This window comes from Calonectris borealis, chromosome 22 (genome assembly GCF_964195595.1).
Source record: "Calonectris borealis chromosome 22, bCalBor7.hap1.2, whole genome shotgun sequence".
Taxonomy (NCBI): domain Eukaryota; kingdom Metazoa; phylum Chordata; class Aves; order Procellariiformes; family Procellariidae; genus Calonectris; species Calonectris borealis.
In genome coordinates this window covers 1712000-1734878 of record NC_134333.1, presented here as the reverse complement: position 1 = coordinate 1734878, position 22879 = coordinate 1712000, and the positions used below count along the sequence as shown (strand labels likewise).

The following is a 22879-nucleotide window of genomic DNA, read 5'->3' as shown; positions in this document are numbered from 1 at the left end:
AGCATCTAGTCCAACCACTCTGCTGTGGGCAGGGACTTCTTCAACTAGACCAGGTTTGCTCAAAGCCCTGTCCAGTATGACTCTGAGCACTTCCAATGATGGGACATCCACAACTTCTCTGGGCAACCTGTACCAGTGGCTCACCACCCTCATCATAAAAAAAATTCTTCCTTGTGTCCAGTCTAAGTCTACCTTCTTTCAGATTAAAACTGTTGCCCATTGTCGTGTCACTACATGCCTTGGTAAAAAGTCTCTCTCCATCTTTCTTGGAAACCCCCTGTATATGTTGAAAGGCCACAATAAGGTTCCCCCAGAGTCTAGTCTTCTTCAGTCTGACCAATCCCAACTCTCTCAGCCTGTCTTCATAGGAGAGGTGTTCCAGACCTCTGATCATTTTTATGACCCTCCTCTGGACCCACTCTAACAGGTCTATGTCTGTCTTGTACTGGGGACCCCAGAGCTGAACACAGAACTCCAGGTGGGGTCTCATGAGAGCGGAGTAGAGGGAGAGAATCACCTCCCCCAGCCTGCTGCCACGCTGCTTATTATGCAGCTCAGGATACAGTTGGCTTTCTGCGTTGCAAGCAGACATTCCCAGTTCATGTCCAATTTTTCATCTACCAGTATCCCCAAGTCCTCCTCCGCAGGGCTGCTCACAATCCATTCATCCCCCAGTCTGTATTCATAGTGGGGATTGCCCTGACCCAGGTGCAGGACCTTGCACTTGGCCTTGTTGAACATCATGAGGTTCACACTCCTCCAGCCTGTCAAGGTCCTTCTGGATGGCATCCCTTCCCTCCAGCAAATCAACTGCACCACCCAGCTTGGTGTCATCTGCAAACTTGCTGAGGGTGCACTCAACCCCACTGCCTATGTCATTGATAAAGATATTAAATAGTATTGGTCCCAGTACGGACCCTTGAGGGATACCACTCATTACGGGTTTCCACTTGGACATTGAGGCATTGACTGTAACTCTTTGGACACGGCCATCCAGCCAATTCCTTACCCATCTAACAGTCAATCCATCAAACTCCTACCTCTCTGGTTTAGAGGTAAGGATGTTGTGGGGGACAGTGTCAAAGGCCTTACAGAAATCCAGGTAGATGACATCCATAGCTCTTCCCTTGACAACTGATGCAGTCACTCCATCACAGAAGGTCACACATGATTTGCCCTTGGTGAAGCCACATTGGCTGTCTCTAATGACCTCCCTGTCTTCTATATGTTTCGACATGTCTTCCAGGAGGATCTGTTCCATGATCTTACCAGTCATGGAGGTGAGGCTGACTTGTCAGTAGTTCCCAGGGTCCTCCTTTTTACCCTTTTTAAAAATGGGTGTGATGCTTCCCTTTTTCCCGTCACTGGGGACTTTGCCTGACTGCCATGACTTTTGAAATATGATGAAGAGTGAATTCCTCCAGGGCATGATCACTGCATCCCAGGCTGCCACCAGTATTGACACCTCTAATTAGTTCTTCCATGTTGATAAGCAGCAGGTCCAGTAACGCTTCTCCTCTGGTTGGCCTGTCTATCACCTGGATTATGAAATTATCCTCAACGCAGTCCAAGAGTCTCCTGGACTGCTTACAGCTTGCTGTGCTGCTTTTCCCGCAGATGTCAGGGTGATTGAAGTCCCCCAGCAGGATCAGAGATTGCGAGAGCGATGCTTCCTCTGGTTGAAGTAAGAACGCCTCGTCAACAGGCTCCCCTTCGTCAGGCAGCCTGTAGTAAACACCAACCACAAGGTTTCCTTTGTTGGCTTGGCCCCTAATTTTTACTCACAAGCTCTCAACCTGTTCATCACTGATTTTCAAAGACAGCTCTATGCAGTCAATTGATTTTTTTATGCAGAGCGAGTTTCCACTGCCCAATGCATTAAGCACTGAATCTGCCTGTCCCTTCTTCTCTACGGTTGGGGATTCAGTCTCTTGTAACTGCGGGGTCTTGGAGAAGAACCTGCCAGCTGCTTTTTTTTCATCTCTGGTGCTACATCGCACGTTGACTGCCTCCCACAGCTCCTTAATTTGGTGGCACAGATCCTCAACTGCTGTACGCTTCCTGCAGACAAGGACACCACCTCCCCTCCACCAGCCTCAGAGACAGGCACCAAGAATTCCCCGTAGATACCTGGAGATCTGCATCCTCCCTTGGGAGCTTGGTCTGAGTTAAGACCGCTACTGTTCCAAGGTGTACTGGTTTTGGCTGGCATAGAGTTAATTTTCTTCATAGGAGCTCATATAGTGCCATATTTTGGATTTGTGACCAAAACAGTGTTGATAATTCACCAATGTTTTAGCTATTGCTGAGCAGTGCTTACACAGCATCAAGGCCTTTTCTGCTTCTCACACTACTCCTGCAGCGAGTAGGCTTGGGGTGCACAAGAAGTTGGGAGGGGACACAGCTGGGACAATGACCAAAGGGATATTCCATACCATAAGACGTCTTGCTCAGCAATAAAAGCTAGGGGAAAGAAGGAGGAAGTGGGGAACATTCGGTGTTATGGTGTTTACCTTCCCAAGAAATGGTTAGGTATAATGAAGCCCTGCTTTCTTGGAAAGGCCTAAACACCTGCCTGCTGATGGGAAGTAGTGAATGAATTCTTATTTTGTTTTGCTTGTGCGTGCAGCTTTTGCTTTATCTATTAAACTGTCTTTATCTCAACCCATGAGTTTTCTCACTTTCACCCTTCTGATTCTTTCCCCCATCCTGCTAATGGGGGAGTGGGTGAGCAGCTGTTTGGGGTTTAGCTGCCTACTGCACTGACACAAAGGTAGTTGCTCCAGTTTGTGCTGGGGACCATGCCCTGTGGCACATCACCACATGTACATGACATTCAGCAGAATTTCTGGCCCCGTTCGGTGCACAAACTGCTGTGCCTGTTGAATGCTGTGTCTCAGGGTGATGAAGTTTTTCCTTATATCTGCCTGGAGTTTCCTATGTTGCAGCTCATGTCTGATGCTTCTCATCTTAACTGTGTACCATTAGGTAGAAGACGACAGGCAAAAGATCAACCCTTCACCTTCTCTTCTTAAAGGGTGAAGAAATCCAGCTGTCCACCGCTCCTTGTACATCGCATACTTCAGATCCCTAACCGGCTTTGTGGCCCTCCAATAGACTTATTCCAGGACATCAGTGACTTTCTTCTTCTGGAGAGCCCAAATCTGGACACAGTACTGCAGATAAGGTCTCACAAGCGCAGAGTATAGTGGAAGAATCACTGCAGAGCTGTTTTGTACCCATTGGCCCACCTGGGTAACCATTGTTCTGTAACCATTGGCCCTGCCTGGTTGTGTGAATTTAATGCTTACCTTTGCCTTTACTGAACTTCATGAATTTGCCCTTGTTGAATTTCATGAGGTTCCTGTCAGCTCATTTGTCCAGGATTTCAAGGTCCTTTTGAATAGCCGTCATGTCCTCCTGAGTATTGACCTCTCTCTTATTTGGTATCATGCATGAACTTTTTGAGAGTACATGCTATCCCTTAACTGGATCAGTGCTAAGGATGTTAAACAGTGTTGACCGGAGTTTTCATGACTGGGATGCCAGTGGTGACTGGCCTTCATGTGGGCCTTATACCACTGATCATCACGTTTTCAGCCTGACAGTCCAGCCAATTTTCCACCCATCAGCAGCGCAGGGAGCAGAGGGTGCCCCAGCCCCCCTCCCCCGAGCCGGAGGAGCGAGCTCCTGACGAGCGGTGGCTCTGACTCAGCGCAGGCGGGGACAGGCGGGACGGCGGCCAAACCCCCTCAGGTACAGGAGCAGCCCACAGGGAGCGCGAGCGACCCGGAGCACGGCGAACAGGGCGGGCAAACAGGGCGCGTCGCGTCAGAAGGGCGTGGCGCGGCAGTTTGCGCGGCAGTTGGCACAGGGCAGGGCGTGCGAGCAGGGCGCAGCCCCCCTCCAGGCTCCAGAGGCTCAACTCGTGGTCATCGCCCTCCCAGAAGAGGACCTGGCCATGGTTTCCACTCGGCCGAAAGCCATCACCAGGACAAACGTGGCGACCCAGACGGAGCCCCCACGCAAACACACATCTGTCCAGGCCTCCGGCTGCAGGGAGTGCCTGAGGCTGTCCCTGGTACAGGAGGGCAGCAGAGACGACGCCTGTGTGCGCTGTGACCAGGTGGATGATCTGCTCAGCCTGGTGGCAGAGCTGAAGGAGGAAATGGAGAGGTTAAGGAGCATCAGGGAGTGCGAGAGGGAGATAGATTGGTGGAGCCGCACCCTGCCGTCCTTGAGGCAAGGGCAGCACATGGAGGCTCCACAAGAAGCTGAGGAACTCCTACCCTCTTGCCACCAGGCAGAAGGAGGAGACCCAGGCGATGGAGGGGAATGGACACAGGTCCCTGCTCGGGGTGCCAGGCGAACCCCCGCCCAGCCTCCCTCACCTCAACCTTCCCAGTTGCCCCTACACAACAGATATGAGGCTCTGGAACTTGAGGGCCAGACAAACGAGGACGAAGATGAAGGCCCATCCAGGGGATTGCCCGAGGCGAGGCAGCCAGCCCCACAAATTACGACTGCCTCCGCTAAAAAAAAAAGGAGGGTAATTGTCATAGGTGATTCCCTTCTGAGGGGGACGGAGGGCCCAATTTGTCGGCCAGACCCATCCCACAGGGAAGTCTGCTGCCTCCCTGGGGCCCGGGTGAAGGACATTACTAGGAAGCTCCCCAGTCTCGTGCAGGCCTCCGATTACTACCCACTACTGGTTATACAGGCTGGCAGTGAGGAGGTTGCAGAGAGAAGTCCCGAAGGGATCAAAAGGGACTTCAGGGCGCTGGGGCGACTGGTGGAAGGATCGGGAGCACAGGTGGTGTTTTCCTCGATCCCTTCAGTGGCGGGGCGGAACACTGAAAGGAACAGGAAAACTCATCGGATCAACACGTGGCTCAGGGGCTGGTGCCATCGGCAGAATTTTGGCTACTTTGACCATGGGGAGGTTTCCCCGGCACCGGGCCTGCTGGCAACGGACGGAGTTCAGCTGTCTCACAGGGGGAAAAGGATTCTCGCGTGTGAGTTGGTGGGGCTCATCGAGAGGGCTTTAAACTAGGTTCGAAGGGGGAAGTGGATAAAACCAGGCTCACTAGAGAAGAGCCTAGGGACCGCACGCCACTGTCGGGGGAGAAATCGGCAGCCCAGCTCAAGTGCATCTACACCAATGCACGCAGCATGGGTGGCAAACAGGAGGAGCTGGAAGCCATTGTGCAGCGGGGTAGCTATGACTTAGTCACCATCACGGAAACATGGTGGGATGAGTCGCACGATTGGAGTGCTGCAATGGATGGCTATAAGCTCTTCAGAAGGGACAGGCGAGGAAGGAGAGGCGGTGGGGTGGCTCTGTATGTTAGGGAGTGCTTCGACTGTCTAGAGCTCGATGGTAGTGATGACGAGGTCGAGTGCTTGTGGGTAAGGATGAGGGGGAAGGCCAACAAGGCAGATATCCTGCTGGGAGTCTGTTATAGACCACCTAGCCAGGTCGAGGAGGCAGATGAAATATTCTACCAGAGGCTGGCAGAAGTCTCACAGTCGCTAGCCCTTGTTCTCGTGGCGGACTTCAACTTTCCAGACGTCCGCTGGAAATACCACACGGCAGAGAGGAAACAGTCGAGGAGGTTCCTGGAGAGTGTGGAAGAGAACTTCCTGACACAGCTGGTAAGTGAGCCCACGAGGGGAGATGCCTCGCTTGACCTGCTGTTCACGAACAGAGAAGGACTGGTGGGAGATGTGGTGGTTGGAGGCCGGCTTGGGCTCAGCAACCACGAAATGATAGAATTCTCGATACTTGGTGAAGTAAGGAGCGTGGCCAGCAAAACCGCTACCATGGACTTCCGGAGGATGGACTTTGGCCTGCTCAGGACACTGGTTGAGAGGGTCCCTTGGGAGACAGTCCTGAAGGGCAAAGGGGTCCAGGAAGGCTGGACGTTCTTCAAGAAGGAAGTCTTAAAGGCGCAGGAGCAGGCTGTCCCCATGTGCCGCAAGAAGAACGGGCCGGGAAGACGTCCGGCCTGGCTGAATGGGGAGCTCTGGCTGGGACTCAGGAAAAAAAGAAGAGTTTATCACCTTTGGAAGAAGGGGCAGGCAACTCAAGAAGAGTACAGGGATCTCGTTAGGTTGTGCAGAGAGGAAATTAGAAAGGCAAAAGCCCGGCTAGAACTCAACCTGGCCACTGTCATGAGAGACAACAAAAAATGCTTTTATAAGTATGTTAATGACAAAAGGAGAGCCAAGGAGAATCTCCATCCTTTATTGGATGCAGGGGGGAACGTTGCCACCAAGGACGAGGATAAGGCTGAGGTACTCAACGCCTTCTTTGCCTCAGTCTTTAATACCCAGAGCAGTTATCCTCAGGGTATTCAGCCCCCTGAGCTGGAAGACAGGGACGGCGAGCAGGATAAACCCCCCATAATTCAAGAGGATGAAGTTAATGACCTGCTATGCCACCTGGACGCTCACAAGTCTACAGGGCCAGATGGGATCCACCCAAGAGTACTGAGGCAGCTGGCGGAGGAGCTTGCCAAGCCGCTCTCCATCATTTACCAGCAGTCCTGGTTAACATGGGAGGTCCTGGATGACTGGAGGCTTGCCAATGTGACGCCCATCTACAAGAAGGGCCAGAAGGAGGATCCGGAGAACTACAGACCGGTCAGCCTGACCTCGGTGCCGGGGAAGATCATGGAGCGGTTGGTTTTGAGGGTGCTCACGAGCCATGTCTGTGACAACCGGGGGATCAGGCCCAGCCAGCACGGGTTCATGGAAGGCAGGTCCTGCTTGACCAACCTGATCTCCTTCTATGAGCAGGTGACCCACCTAGTGGATGAGGGAAAGGCTGTGGATGTGGTCTACCTGGACTTCAGTAAAGCCTTTGACACTGTCTCCCACAGCATTCTCCTAGAGAAGCTGGCGGCTCATGGCCTAGACAGGTACACTCTTCACTGGGTAAAAACCTGGCTGGACGGCCGAGCCCAGAGAGTTGTGGTGAACGGAGTTAAATCCAGTTGGCGGCCGGTCACGAGCGGTGTTCCCCAGGGCTCAGTACTGGGGCCGGTCCTGTTCAATATCTTTATCAACGATCTGGACGAGGGGATTGAGTGCTCCCTCAGTAAGTTTGCAGACGACACCAAGTTGGGTGGGGGTGTTGATCTCCTCGAGGGTAGGAAGGCTCTGCAGAGGGACCTGGACAGGCTGGATCGATGGTCCGAGGCCAATGTATGAGGTTCAACAAGGCCAAGTGCCGGGTCCTGCTCTTTGGCTGCAACAACTCCATGCAACGCTACAGGCTTGGGGAAGAGTGGCTGGAAATGTGCCCGGAGGAAAAGGACCTGGGGGTGCTGATTGACAGCTGGCTGAACATGAGCCGGCTATGTGCCCAGGTGGCCAAGAAGGCCAACAGCATCCTGGCCTGTATTAGAAATAGTGTGGCCAGCAGGAGTAAGGAGGTGATCGTGCCCCTGTACTCGGCACTGGTGAGGCCGCACCTCGAATACTGTGTTCAGTTTTGGGCCCCTCACTCCAAGAAGGACACTGAGGTGCTGGAGCGTGTCCAGAGGAGGGCAACGAAGCTGGTGAAGGGCCTGGAGCACAAGTCTGATGAGGAGCGGCTGAGGGAACTGGGGTTGTTTAGTCTGGAGAAGAGGAGGCTGAGGGGAGACCTCATCGCGCTCTACAACTACCTGAAAGGAGGTTGTAGCGAGGTGGGTGTTGGTCTCTTCTCCCAAGTAACAAGCGATAGGACGAGAGGAAATGGCCTCAAGTTGCGCCAAGGGAGGTTTAGATTGGACATTAGGAGAAATTTCTTTACTGAAAGAGTGGTCAGGCCTTGGAACAGGCTGCCCAGGGAAGTGGCTGAGTCACCATCCCTGGAAGTATTTAAAAGACGTGTAGATGAGGCGCTTAGGGACATGGTGTAGTGGGCATGGTGTGTTGGGTTGACGGTTGGACTCGATGATCTTAGAGGTCTTTTCCAACCTTAATGATTCTATGATCTCATAATTACCTCATTTATTCAGGCCATGCTCCACCAATATAGCTATAAATATAATTTAGAGGACCATCTCAAAGGCTACAGTGAAAGAAATAATATCCACTGTTCTCTGCTTATCCACAAAGACAGTCATGTCCTCATAGAAGGCAATCAGGTTGGTCAGGCACAATTTTTAAGTGGATGGTTGTTTCCCATCACCCTCCTGTCCTTTATGTGCTTGTAAATAGCTTCTAAGAGAATTTGCTCCATGGCTATTGAGTTTAAAGTTGAAATTTAGAGGATTTGTATCTGGTTTACCTATATTTCTTCCTCATAAATGAAGGAACCCATGGATCAAGTGATTGCATTCAGACCTATATCTGAATCAAGAAAGACAATTTATTCTTCCACAGAAGCAGTCTTTCTTATTCATAACTGTACAAAAGGAAGATGGAATCTGTAAGACCAGACTGAATTGTTCTCTGTATCAATGTTTCTTTAAGAGAACCTGAAGCCCTTTACTTCTTTATACTGGTTTTTGTTGGGTTTATTGTAGGCTTTTTTCTTAATTTTCTTCCATTCCTTCTTTTACTCCTTTGTAGGTCCCTGTTTATCAGTACTATTGATCTTTTTTCCTCCACTGCTCCCAGAGGCTGGAGACACACACACATTTTTTAAAATAATTACAGGTTTGCTGGCTGCTGTTATCTCTGAATAAGAATTTTAAATATCAGGGAGTTACAGAAGAGTTGTCTAGAGCTCAGCTCAGAAAAGCTCTTCCCTTCTATGATGTTGCTGTTCTGTGTCATTGATGGAAGCCAGTTTAGGATTAGAGGGCAGACCAGCGTGGGAGACATTGTGGTTGGTGTCTGCTATTGACCACCTCCACAAAGAAGTACATGAAGCTTTCATCAGTAAGCTGGAAGAAGCCTGACATTTGTAGGTCCTGGTCTTCATGGGGGACTTAAACGACCTCAATACCTGCTGGAAGGGCAACACAGCAGGGCACAAAGAATCCAGAAGATTTCTGAAATGCATTGATGCTAACTTCCTCACTCAGGTGTTTGAGAAGCTGATGAGGCAGGGTGGTCTGCTGGACCATGTACTTACAAAGAAAGACAAAGTGGTTGGGGATGTGAAGGTCAGGGGCAGCCTTGACTGAAGTGACCATGAAATGGTGGAGTTCAGAAGCCTGAGAGAAGGGAACAAGGCAAATAGCAAGATCACAACCGTGGTCTTTAGGAGAGCAGAATTTGCCTGTTCAGGGACTTGCTTGGAAGAATCCACTGGGAGACCATGCTGAAGAGAAGAGGCGTCCAGGAGAGCTTTTGGTTTTCAAGGTTCACTTCCTCCAAGCTCCAGAGCAGTCTATCCCCATGTGCAGGAAGTCAAGCAAAGGTGGCAAGAGGCGCACATGTGTGAACAAGGAGCTTCTTACTGAAGTTGAATACAGAAAGGAAGCATAGAAGAAGTGGAAGCAGGGTCAGGTGTCCTGGGAGTAACATAGAGACAGTGTGTGATGATGCAGGGTTTGAGTTAGGATAACAAAAATTATTCTGGAGCTGAATCTGGAGAGGTCAAGAAGGGCAACAAGAAGGGCTTCTGCAGGTATATCAGCAGTAAAAAGACGACTAGGGAAAATGTAGGCCTGCTGCTGAATGGGTCAGGGGACCTGGTTACAAGAGACATGGAAAAGGTTAGGTACTAAATGCCGCCTTCTCCTTGATCTTTATTGATAAGGTTTGCCTTCAGGAATCCAAGACCCTGAGACCCATGTGAAGTCTGGAGCAGGGAAGACTTACCCTCAGTGGAGGAAGATCAGGTTAGGGGACATTAAACAAACTAGACCTGCAGAAGTCCATGGGATCTGATGGTATGTAGCCGTAAGTGCTGAGGGAGCTGGGCAGCATCATTGCAAGGTCACTCTTAATTGTCCTTGAAAGGTCATTGTGATCTGAGGAGGTTCCTCAGGACCGGAAGAATGCAAATGTCACTCTTGCCTTCAAGAAGGGCAAGAAGGAAGATCTGGGTAACTACAGGCCAGTCAGCCTTCCCCTCAGTCCCTGGGAAGGTGATTGGACAAACCCTCCTGGAAGCCATTTCCAACCATATGAAGGACAAGAAAGTGGTTGATAGTAGTCAGCATGGATGTATGAAAGAGGAATCATGCCTGACCAATCTGATGGACTTCCACAATGAAATGACTAGCTCAGTGGGTGAGGGGAGAGCAGTGCATGTTTTTTACCTTGACTTTCGCAAGGCTTTTGACACTGTGTCCCATAATATCCTCATAGATATATTCATGGAGTGTGGGTTACATAAGTGGACAGTGAAGTGGATTGAGAACTGGCTGAACTGCCAGGCTTGAAAGGTTGTGATCAGCAGCACAAATTCCAGATGGAGGCTAGTCACTAGCGGTGTGCCCCAGGGGTCAACACTGGAGTGAGTATTTTTTAACATATTTATTAAGGACCTGGATGATGGGACAGAGTGCACTGTCAAAAAGCTTGCATATGATACAAAACTGTGAGAGGTATTTGATAAACTAGATGGTTGTGCTCAGAGGGACCTTGACAGGCTGGAGAAATAGGCAGACAGGTATCTTATGAAGTTCAGCAAGGGGAAACGCAAAATCCTGCACTTGTTTGTGACCAGCCAATGAACCTCTATAATGGTAGAAGGGTCTGAGGAGATGGGGAAGGGATTTGTGCTCATGAAGCTCTGGGAATAAGGTAGGAAGTTACTAACCACAGCTGTTGCAAAGAAAGCTGAACTTAACACAAAGGAGACCAGGGGATAGCCTTGGTTCTAGGTAGATGGCTATATCAGTTCAGTAGATCAGCCGGCTATATCAGTTGAGTAGAACAAACAGCTGTGTACCTGTTTGTCTCTGAGTTAATCAAAAGAGTGCATATGTCTTCCTAACTTAACCAGGGGCAGGGTTAGATGGTTCAGCCTTATATAGTGTATTAAAATTGGACAACAAACAAAAAGAACTTTTAAAAGAGCAATGGGCTTGAGCTGGTTTCAGCCCACGTGTTTCCTACTGTGGACTGGATGAACACTAGGTAATTTATTATGACCTGTAGAAATCAATTTTACAGAGTAGAAAGGGAGTTAAATAAATAAGGAAAACCCTGGATGAAACCTCTAGGACAAGAAGTCTCTCCAGTACATTGTTTTCCTAAGAGCACTTTTGAATTCCTGGTTCCTTAGGCAATAGATGACCGGGTTGACGAGGGGTGTCAGGACGGTGTATACCATAGAAACCAGTTTGTAGGAGCTGAAGGAATCAATAGCCTGGGGCCTGGCATAGATGAACAGGGAGGTTGTATAGAACACTGTGACCACTAAAAGGTGAGAGGCACAGGTAGAGAAGGCCTTGTGACGCCCCTGGGCTGAGGGAATGCCCAAGACAGCAGAGATGATGCACACATAGGAGACCATAATCACAATGAGTGGTACAAGAAGGATGAGCAGGGCCAGTAAGAAATCCGTAAGCTCAGCTGCTGACATGTCGGTGCAGGCTAGCTTCAGTAAGGGAGAGACATCACAAAAGAAGTGGTTGATGACGTTGGGCCCACAGTAGGTCTGACGTGAAATGAAGTAAACCTTCCCTGTGGAAATCAGGAAGCCACTTATCCAGGAGCCAATGGCCAGACGGGCACAAAGAGTGTGATCCATGATGATTGGGTAACGCAATGGGTTGCAGATGGCCACATAGCGATCGTAGGCCATGACAGCCAAGAGAGTGCACTCACTGCAGGCCAATGCCAGGAAGAAGAATAGCTGAGCCATGCAGCCTGTGAAGGAGATGCCTTGTCTCTTTGTCACCAAGCTCACAAGCACTTTGGGCACTGTGACAGAGACGTACCAGATCTCCAGAAAGGAAAGATTGCCCAGGAAAACATACATTGGCTTGTGAAGCTGGAGATTTGTCCAAACAAGCACAACAATCATTGCATTTTCTGTCACTGTCAGCACATAAGCCAGGAAGAACATAAAAAAGAGCAGCAGCTTGATTTCCTGTTTACCTGGAAAACCAACCAGAATGAATTCAACCACATGGGTCAGGTTATCTGAGGACATGCTGAGAATCATACAGAAGCTGCTATAGACTTTGCAGGAGAAGCAGATGCAGCAGCAGTTTGAACATCCTCTCAAGCTAGCTTGTATGCACAGACCGTGACTTGAAAATCTGTGTTTGTAATGAGAGCTGCCTGGATTGAAGGAAAAAAAAAAAATTAGTTGCAATGAGTGATTCATAATGAAAAAAAAAAAAAAACAATGAATAGCAACAACATAGCAACTTCACAAAGTACTACTAAGGCACAAGGGGGATTTTCCAAAGTAGACTGCAGGATTTTTCTAGGACCCTATTTTGTAAATACAAATTTACACAACTGTGAGTTACATTTCTGATCCAGACCTCAAACATCTCATGATACTAACACAGCATGATCCGAAACGTGCTAGGTACATCAAAGGGTGCAATGCTTAAGATTTTTTTTTTTCCGTACTCTGTTGGTTTACATGAATTTTTCACCTAACCTCCACATTCCTCCTCATCCAGAACTCAACTCGTTATAACACTATTCTGGGCACTGATCTTTAGTGCCTCTGAACTATTAGGGACACAATTAATTAAGCCATCTCACTAAGTCTTAAGGTTAGTCATCCTTGTGTAAGTTAGCATCTTCACAGAAGGATTAGTGTTTCCTGTAAATGCCTATTATATCATTTCTAGATGTACTTCCATCTGTGCTGTTGTTAGTCTTTAAGAGTGAGACAGGTGCCTGTCTCTGCTTAAATATGGTAGGTGGATCTCCTTGTGAATAATCTGGTTATGTAGTGAATACAAAAGTTAATGGAGAGACACAAATACTGTTAGGAAGTGACAATATCTCATAAAGCACAATAGAATGAATGAAATCACCTTCTCAAAGTGTTGGTCTTTCTCCTTTGACTAAAAGAGGACATTCAGACATGAAGTTAACCTGTTCTAAGTAAACAGTGTGGAATTAATCACACTGTGGGTGTCTAAATTGTATATTAGTGATTCAGGTACATAAACATAAGCATGTTTTGAGATGCTGTAGATATCCTGGCCCTCCAGCTCTCAGTCTAGAAGATGATGTGATTTCCATAGGTTCTGTGTCATATCTGGCTGGAATTTGTGAAACACTCTAGCACATCTGAAATGCTTTCCTATGGCTGTGTTTAGGCTCTTGAATCCCACCTTCAGTGCCCATATATGAGTTCGTGGACACGTGTAATGTCTTTTGCATGCTGTAGTTATTTGGGCGATTCATACAGAGCAAAAATTTAGGACACAAACTACAGGAGATACAGAACCTTCTGGAGTGGAAAACATTCTGCCAGGTGGAGAACAAAGGGCCTCTCAAAACATCACCGAGAGCCTATGCATGGACCAGCAAATCAAATCTCTAATTAATACAATCCGTGACTCTAAACAGTGACTCATCTGCCTAACAGAGGGTTCTAGTTAGGAATGGGTTAAATATTTCTGGACACTGTTATCTATATGGCTTACACTTCCACTTCATTACGTATAATTATATGACTGTAATCAGAGCTTAGACAGCTAGCATTGCATATAAGTTACTCCACTTCAGGCACTCATGGTGATATTCAGGCACGTAGAGTGAGATAGTACAATTTTACCTGTCAGCGATATCTTAGCCACTCACTTGGAGTTGGCAGATATGACACGGGACCCGCAGAAGGTCTGTGTCCTTCCAGAGCAGGGCTGAAGGCCATGCAAAGTACCACAAAAGGTCTAAAATAGCACTAGAGATGCTGTTTCCCAAATTCCTCTTCTGTTGCTAGGTATGATTAAGAAGTGACATAGCAGGGATTGCCTAAAAATATGTTTTTATTGCCATGAGGGATGATGAAGATTATGCCACCCAGCTTTCAGCTCTTGCTTCTGAAGCATGTAGAAACTTAAGGGTGTAAGAAACCTACAGGCACTGTGCAGATGTCTTGGATAAACTGCAAAAGGCATTTATTTTTAGTAACACTATTGAGCGACTAAGATTAGCTACAATGAATCTGACCTATCTTCTGGATGGTTTAAGTGAGGTGACAGAAATCCCATGATTAGACACAACCAACATAAATGCACAAACTCACTGTTTCACATGCAGATGGCTTGTTAATGCTTACATGCATTATTATGCTATATTTGTAGAAAACTGCGAGGTTAATCCCTTTCACAAATGTGCTGTGAGGGCGCACACACAGACATATTTAGCTATGCTTATACCAACATATCAACACTGTCTAGCTGATAATCATCTTTCTTTCTATATATGTATTAGATATATGTTTCTAATACCAGATTTGGGCAGACAAAAAAGGATATGCTGTACTAAAAGAGTGTAGAGTGAACATACCTCCATTATTTCCATAGTGGGAAGACTGTTTTTCCCCATGACTTCTTAATTGTCCACTTCAATATTCTACTGTTCCGCTGTATCTCTATCTGTCTATCTATATGCGTAGCTGTGAAGAGAAATAAAAGCAGAAGTATTTCATACCTTACATGTGAATATACACACGTGTGTATGTGTAGGTGTGTATGTTTTAGAATTAAATGTGTGCAATATTTCTTAAACAATGTAATTTTTTTTACTTCTCAATTAAAGACACTTTAAGGAAATGTGATTATCAAAAAATGACAAGCAATTCTCATCAGATTAGTTCAATCTGGTATCAGAAGTTCTGATTCGATCCTTAATTAGGCAAAACTTTGCCCACTGTATGCAAAAACTTTATGATGCCAATGAACCGTGAACCTCTATGCAGGAGAAACTGTCAGAGAGATTTGATAACAGCTTGCTCTGTTGTAAGTCACAGGCAGGGAAAATCTCATGTGAGGTCAATTTCAAGATGGCTACACTTTACTCATAAGAGGAGTCTCACCAATCCAAATATTAAATACAGATTTTAATCAATGAATTCTACAGAAGATTCCCTCTCTATAGCATGAAGCCCCTTAAGTAGACTCTAAAAGAATTCAGGTGAATTGTATTGGAAGAGTGGTTGACAACAGAGACAGTGACAATGGAGATAAACTATGGAAAGGGGCTGTGCTGTTGGTATTGATGTCGGTACGTACACTTAGGGGAAATTAATCTCATAGTACCCAACTCCGAGGAAGAAGGAAGAAAGGAAAGAAGGGAAATGACAAAAAAGTGAAAAATTAAAAAGTGGAAAGGCGGGAAGGAGGGAAGGAGGGAAGGGAGGAATAAAGGAAGGAAGGACAGAGAGTGAGAAAATCTATTTCTGTAATAAATGTGCATTAAGATAAATGCTAAAACACAAAACACGACTTACTTGAGAGAAAAGGATGAAGATGAACATACCAGCCTTTTTTTTTTTCCTGATGCTTGTTCTAAATAACTGATGAAAAGAAAAAGGAATGTCATTGGAAAAATGTCTTTTAAAGCATGAAAACAGAAATTTGCAGGAAAAAAAAAGTTTCATATAAAAAAAATTTGAAATAGATTTTTATGGAAGTTAGAGATCAAGGAATAGACAAGGCTAGGAAAGCACTGTTTCCGCCGCTGTTGCATGAGAAAAATAAACCTCTCTCTCTTTAGGGACCAATTTGAGTTCCATTTGTTGAGTTGCTCCTCATTCTCCAACACGAGAGGTAAAAAAAACCATTCCTCCTGTGGTCAGTGACACTGCTTTCATTTTTTTCCACTAGAGCAAAGTTGCAGTACAAGAACCTTTACTTTGAGAACTGATAAGCAAATCAGATCCACACATAATCTGTGCCAAAGGGAAAACACTAGTTTATACTTGTGATAGGCAGGGTTTGGCTCCTCTATTTATATATTTACACGACCTAGTAATCTAGAATTTCCTTTATGTGTTCTCTTTTGAATGGGTGCATTACAATGATGTTGACTACTTCTTAGAATCCATGGACTGTATTTAGTGACTCTCCCTTGACTAGAAAGAAAACTACCAAATGACATATAGGCACATGAATCCTATCCTTACCTTCTATAGACTCATAGAATAATTTATGCTGGATGGGTCCTCAGGAGATCTGAAGTACAACCTCCTGCTCAAAGCAGGTGCAGTCTAACGAATACTAAGTTGAGGGGGATAAACACTGCCCTTGATTTACTGGCTATGGTGCTGTTTATACAGCCCAGAATACAGTTGAGCTGCTTTGCTGCCAGGGCACTCTGAAGACTGATGCTCGGCTTGCTGTCTACCAAGACTTTGCAGAGCTTCTACCTAGCCCCTGCTTGTGTCATTGCCAGGGGTTATTCCTTGCCACATGCAGGAATTTGCATTTGTTTGCATCCTTGTTGAATTTCATGCAGTTCTTAGTGGCCAATTCTTCCAGCCAGTCTATGCCCTTGAGTGTCATTCCCCTATCCCTCTCCCAGTTTGGTGTCATCTGTAAACCTGTTGGGTAAGCACTCCTTCACCTCCTCCTGCAGTATTTCAGGGTAGAGTAGACCCATTGACCACTCCGGGTAAAGTATGGCCCATTGACCACTACTCTCTGAGCCTGATAATCCAACCAGCCTTTTTATCCATCTAGTTGTCCATCCATCCAGACTGTAAAGCCGTAACTTGGCTACAATACAATGGAAGACAGTGTTGAAAGTCTTGCTAAAGTTCATGTAAATGGCATCTGCTGCTCTTCCTTCATCCACAAATCCAGTGATTTCATGACAGATATAGGTTGGCCAGGAATGATTTACTTTTGGTAAATCTATGCTGACTGCTCCCAGTCACTTTCTTCTTCTTCATGTGACCAAAAGTGTGTTCCAAGAAGAATTACCCCATGATTTTCCCAGGAGCAGAAGTGAGGATGTTGAATGGTCTGTAGTTTCTCAGATTGTCCTTTGAAGATGTTCACATTACACCCAAAATTTATTGCAGCAAAGGAAGCAGCTCTATTTTTTGTTCACCTCATCTGGTTGCCACAGTTGCACTCGCCTGCTATAGAACCTGAAAGTTTATCCCGCAGTAAGTCTATGTATACAAAGGTAATTTTAAACAAGTCCAGAGAGAGATGTCTGTGTTATGAGTACCCGCATTGAGATAGATGCGTCCCAATGATGGGTCTTTCCTGACTTGCTGCCCATTTTACTCAGACTTTTCTCAGACTTTAGGGTAGTGGAGGTAACATGTATGAGGTGAATATCACTGCCGTGCTGATGGACACAATTAAATTGCCTTTAAGGGGTAGAAATCATAACAGCTGGGACATGACAAGAGAATCGCTTCCTTTAGCTGCCCATAGAGAACTGCAGTCTGTAGAATGCTGTTGGCATGGCCACAGGCGTAGGATGCCAATGCAAACTGATGGCATCCTTTTTTGACTTCTTGGTGAGGTAGAACAGTGGGTTACCAATGGCCATGAAGCAGTCATAAGCTGTGACCACTATGAAAAAGCACTCGCTGGTGACAAAGAGAGGAAACAGCATCAGCTGGCCTAACCAATTGCCACAGGAAATGGCCTGCCTCTCAGCAAAGAAGCAGCCCAAGAGTGGCAATGGCAGAGGGGTGGCAGAGGTGCCAGACGGAGAGTTTCTTTAGGAAGTAATGCATGGTTGTTTGGTAATAGATGAGTGTTTATACAAATTATAACAGCCATGGCATACTTTCCCAAGAGCGTGGTGACATACAACAGTACGAAGACCATAAAAGAAAGATCTGCAGTTCTAGCTGATTTCGAATCCCGTCAGTGTGGACTCAGTCACCATGCAGCAATTTTCCATGGCAGGTGCCTGATGAAGAACAAAAGTGTGGAGTTCAAGATCCTTAGGGCACCAAGGAGGGTGCACAGCAAGCTCACTACCCTGGACTTCAGGAGAGCAGACTTTGGCCTCTTCAGGGATCTGCTAGAAAGAGTGCCATGGGATAAAGCCCTGGAGGGAAGAGGGGCCCAAGAAAGCTGGTGAATATTCAAGGATCACCTCCTCCAAGCCTAGGAAGAGGAAGTCAGGCAAAAACGCCAGTAGGGCTGCCTGGATGAACAAGGAGCTCCTGGACAAACTCAAACACAAAAAGGAAGCCTACAGAGGGTGGCAGCAAGGACAGGTAGCCTGGGAGAAATTGTCCAAGCAGCCAGGAATCAGGTTAGGAAGGCTAAAGCCCTGATAGAATTAAATTTGGCCAGGAACGCCAAGGGCAACAAGAAAAGCTTCTATTGGTATGTCGGGGATAAAACTAGTTACTTGGAAGAGACCAAAACCTACCTTGCTACAACCTCCTTTCAGGTAGTTGTAGAGCACGATGAGGTCTCCCCTCAGCCTCCTCTTCTCCAGACTAAACAACCCCAGTTCCCTCAGCCGCTCCCCATCAGACTTGTGCTCCAGGCCCTTCACCAGCTTCGTTGCCCTCCTCTGGACACGCTCCAGCACCTCCATGTCCTTCTTGTGGTGAGGGGCCCAAAACTGAACACAGGATTCGAGGTGCGGCCTCACCAGTGCCGAGTACAGGGGCACCATCACCTCCCTACTCCTGCTGGCCACACTATTTCTGATACAGGCCAGGATGCCGTTGGCCTTCTTGGCCACCTGGGCACACTGCCGGCTCATGTTCAGCCGGCTGTCAACCAGCACCCCCAGGTCCTTTTCCTCTGGGCAGCTTTCCAGCCACGCTTCCCCAAGCCTGTAGCGTTGCATGGAGTTGTTGCAGCCAAAGAGCAGGACCCGGCACTTGGCCTTGTTGAACCTCATACAGTTGGTCTCGGCCCATCGATCCAGCCTGTCCAGGTCCCTCTGCAGAGCCCTCCTACCCTCAAGCAGATCAACACTCCTGCCCAACTTGGTCGTCTGCAAACTTACTGAGGGAGCACTCGATCCCCTCGTCCAGATCGTTGATAAAGATATTGAACAGGACCGACCCCAGTACTGAGCCCTGGGGAACACCGCTCGAGACCGGCTGCCAACTGGATTTAACTCTGTTCACCACAACTCTCTGGGCTCGGCCGTTCAGCCAGTTTTTTACCCAGCGAAGAGTGTACCTGTCTAGGCCGTGAGCCACCAGCTTCTCTAGGAGAATGCTGTGGGAGACAGTGTCAAAGGTTTTACTGAAGTCCAGGTAGACCACATCCACAGCCTTTCCCTTATCCACTAGGTGGGTCACCTGCTCATAGAAGGAGATCAGGTTGGTCAAGCAGGACCTGCCTTCCATGAACCCGTGCTGGCTGGGCCTGATCCCCTGGTTGTCCCGGACATGGCTCGTGAGCGCCCTCAAAACGATCCACTCCATGATCTTCCCCGGCACCGAGGTCAGGCTGACCGGCCTGTAGTTCCCCGGATCCTCCTTCCGGCCCTTCTTATAGATGGGCGTCACAAAAGCCACTGTCCATCACATTTGAGAAGTTGTGGCAGTCCGGTGAAGTTCCCACTGACTGGAAAAAGGGAAACATAACCCCCATCTTTAAAAAGGGAAAAAAGGAAGACCCGGGGAGCTACAGGCCAGCCAGTCTCACTTCTGTGCCTGGGAAGATCATGGAACAGATCCTCCTGGAAGCTCTGCTAAGGCACATGGAGGACAGGGAGGTGATTCGAGAGAGCCAGCATGGCTTCACCAAGGGCAAGTCCTGCCTGACCAAGCTAGTGGCCTTCTATGGTGGACTGACTACATCAGTGGACATGTGAAGGGCTACAGATGTCGTCTGTCTGGACCTCTGTAAGGCCTTTGACGTGATCCCCCACAACATCCTTCTGTCTGAACTGGAGAGATATGGATTTGATGGATGAACTGCTTGGTGGATGAGGAATTGGTTGGATGGTCGCATCCAGAGGGTGGTGGTCAACAGCTCAATGTCCAGATGGAGATCGGTGATGAGTGGTGTCCTGCAGGGGTCCATATTGGGTCCAGTACTGTTTAATATCTTCATCAATTAAAGACGGTGGGATTGAGTGCACCCTCAGCAAGTTGCAGATGACACCAAGCTGAGTGGTGCGGTTGACACGCCTGAGGGATGGGATGCCATCCTGAGGGACCTGGACAAGCTCGAGAAGTGGGTCCGTGTGAACCTCATGATGTTCAACAAGGCCAAGTGCAAGGTCCTGCACCTGGGCTGGGGCAACCTCCGGTATCAACACAGGCTGGGGGATGAAGGGATGGAGAGCAGCCCTGCCGAGAAGGATTTGGGGGTACTGGTGGATGAGAAGCTGGACATGAGCCGGCAATGTGCGCTTGCAGCCCAGTAAGCCAACTGTATCCTGGGCTGCATCAAAAGCAGCGTGGCCAGCAGGTCGAGGGAGGTGATTCTGCCCCTCTATTCTGTTCTGCTGGAACCCCTCTCCTATGAAGAAAGGCTGAGAGAGTTGGGGTTGTTCAGCCAGGAGAAGAGAAGGCTCCGGGGAGACCTTATTGCAGCCTTTCAGTATTTAAAGGGGGCCTATAAGAAAGATGGGGACAAACTTTTTAGCAGGGCCTGTTGCGACAGGACAAGGGGGAATGGTTTCAAACTGAAAGAGGGTAGATTTAGACTAGGTATAGGGAAGAAATTTTTTACGATGAGGGTGGTGAAACACTGGCACAGGTTGCCCAGAGAGGTGGTAGATGCCCCATCCCTGGAAACATTCAAGGTCAGGTTGGTTGGGGCTCTGAGCAACCTGATCTAGTTGAAGATGTCCCTGCCCATGGCAGGAGGGTTGGACTAGATGACCTTTAAAGGCCCCTTTCAATCCAAACTATTCTATGATTCTATGATTTTATGATTCTATAAATAAACCCCCAAAATTATTGTTACGACTTTGGAAAAACAAAATAGAGGAATATTTTTCTGGTGTTTGTCATGAAGAAGAGCGAAATGGTAGATACAGCCACCCTCAAAAAACCCCACCTGTTGTCTGTAACTGTTGTTGATTTGTTTTTCCATCAAAACCACTGAAGTTCAGATGTTCTCTCTTCTGCCCACTTCCTTTTTTCTCTGTCTCCTCCTGCACCCACAGGCACCATATTAGGTGCCATAAAAGAGGCATGGAGGGACGTAGCAGGAATAGCCCCCTTCTCCTATGTTTCCACATCAAATGAACTGAAAGAAATTGTTGTCTTCCCAAAGTCATCTCCTCATGACAAAGGAACAGCAACCTTTTAGTTGTACTGAAGCACTTCTAATAGTGGCTAAACCTACTTTACTTTCAGGAGTGACTTTAAGAAAACATGCAGCAGTATTTTGCACACTAACTTGAGGAAAATATGCTTGAAATTACGAGGAAAATTTTCAAAATGAGATGAACAGAGAACGGGATTTTTGATTAGAAAAATCCATTGTGAGACTTTGCTTTGTTTCTCTTTGCTTCTGGCCGCTTCTGAAAATGCTTTCTTTGAAGGCATGTGATTTAATATGTGTAATTCCATAGAATAATTTCCTTTCCAGTGTTTTCTTCAGAAAATCCTTCACATCTTTTTTTTCTCAGGCTAGAGATGATGGGTTTAACATAAGGATGAAAAGACAGTATGACGTGGACACTAATTTGATCTGCTCTGGTGAAGAGGAGTCAGAAGGAATGGCATCCATTCCGAATGTTGTGCCAAAATACAGTGCTACTGCCATAAAGTGGGAAGCACAGGTAGAGAAGGCTTTTCTTCTGCCTGCCTGAGAAGTGATCCTCAGGATGGTGGAGATCAGTAGTTGGTTGCAGTAGTACACCAGGGTCACACAGCATAAAGTGATAATAAAGAAAGAGGAGAAGGAGAACAGCACAATCTTATTGACATAAATTTCACTGCAGGAGAGCTTTAGGAGTGGTAGGAGCTCAGAAAAGTAGTGATCAATCTCCTTGGACCCACAGAAGTTCAGCTGAAAGATTAAACTGGTATGTACTGCAGTGTTTAAACTGCCTCAAAAGTTTAAACCAGAACGGCAGGTAACACCCTCCAAGACATGATAGTCTGGTGGAGCAGGGGAGTGCAGATGGCGGTGAAGCAGTCATAAGACATTGTCACCAGAAGAAAGCATTCAGTGGAAACAAAGAGTCCTCCAAAGAAAAACCGAGTTGCACAGCTGTTACAGCAAATGCCTTTGTGCTCTGACCAGGACTTTGGAGGCAACACTGTTGGCATAACAGACATTTATGAAGGCAATATTGCCAATGAAGAAGTACATAGGTGTAGTGTGGAGTTGTGGATTGCTGGTGATGATTGTGATCAGTCCCATATTCTCCACCACAGCTGCAGTATAGATCACCAAGATAGAGAAGAAAATGAGAATTCGCACGCAGGGGTGGTCCCAGGAGTACAAATTCATCTGGGGAAGTGTGGTTCTCCATAGTGAGCAGGTGAACAGCTGAAAATCTGGAGAAGAGGAGAAGTGAAAGTGTTATAGGCTGAAGGTGATATGCACAACTATTCTAATTCCAACATAAGCTAGGGTGCAGAAACAAAAATAGATATGGAAAGCCGTGTTGATGACCCTTTGCAGACCTAGCCCTATACATCTGTATTTCTTGGAAAGGAGGACTTCTAGAAGTGCTTGCCTGGAGAAACCTTGGGTCAGCAAGGCCCCATACTACCTTTAAACCAAAGAGAAGAAAGGATTCCTTAGCTGTGGCCCATCTTCCTCTGAAGAAGAGGGTATAGCAATACATGCTTCTCTTTCAATCAAAGCATACTGGGGTTTTTTCGAGCAGAATGCGCTGTTTGCTCCCATTTACCTCCTTACACATCAAAGAGGGATTGCCTGTGCCCAACCATTTTAGCTATCTTGACTGCCTAAGAAAAGAAACAAACACCTCCAGAACCTGCTGGGGTTGGACTGGATCATCTCCAGAGGTCCCTTCTAACTTCAATTTAAAGAGAGACATTGGAGAGATGGAAAAATAATTTGTAGAAGCCCACTTGAGTTTTCAAGCTCACTTTCCCTTCCTAAATAGCTGGGGGAAGTAGTGTGCT

General features: G+C 47.2%; 2 protein-coding genes across 2 annotated transcripts in view; both read right to left on the bottom strand.

Moving 5' to 3' along the window:
- LOC142091595 (epimerase family protein SDR39U1-like) overlaps window positions 1-22879 on the bottom strand; it is a 300851-nt gene that overhangs the window by 55339 nt on the left and 222633 nt on the right.
- Window positions 11114-12475, bottom strand: LOC142091709 (olfactory receptor 6B1-like). Its single transcript, XM_075171088.1, has one exon. The coding sequence runs from the start codon at window positions 12227-12229 to the stop codon at window positions 11114-11116; it is 1116 nt and encodes a 371-aa protein (XP_075027189.1). The 5' UTR covers window positions 12230-12475.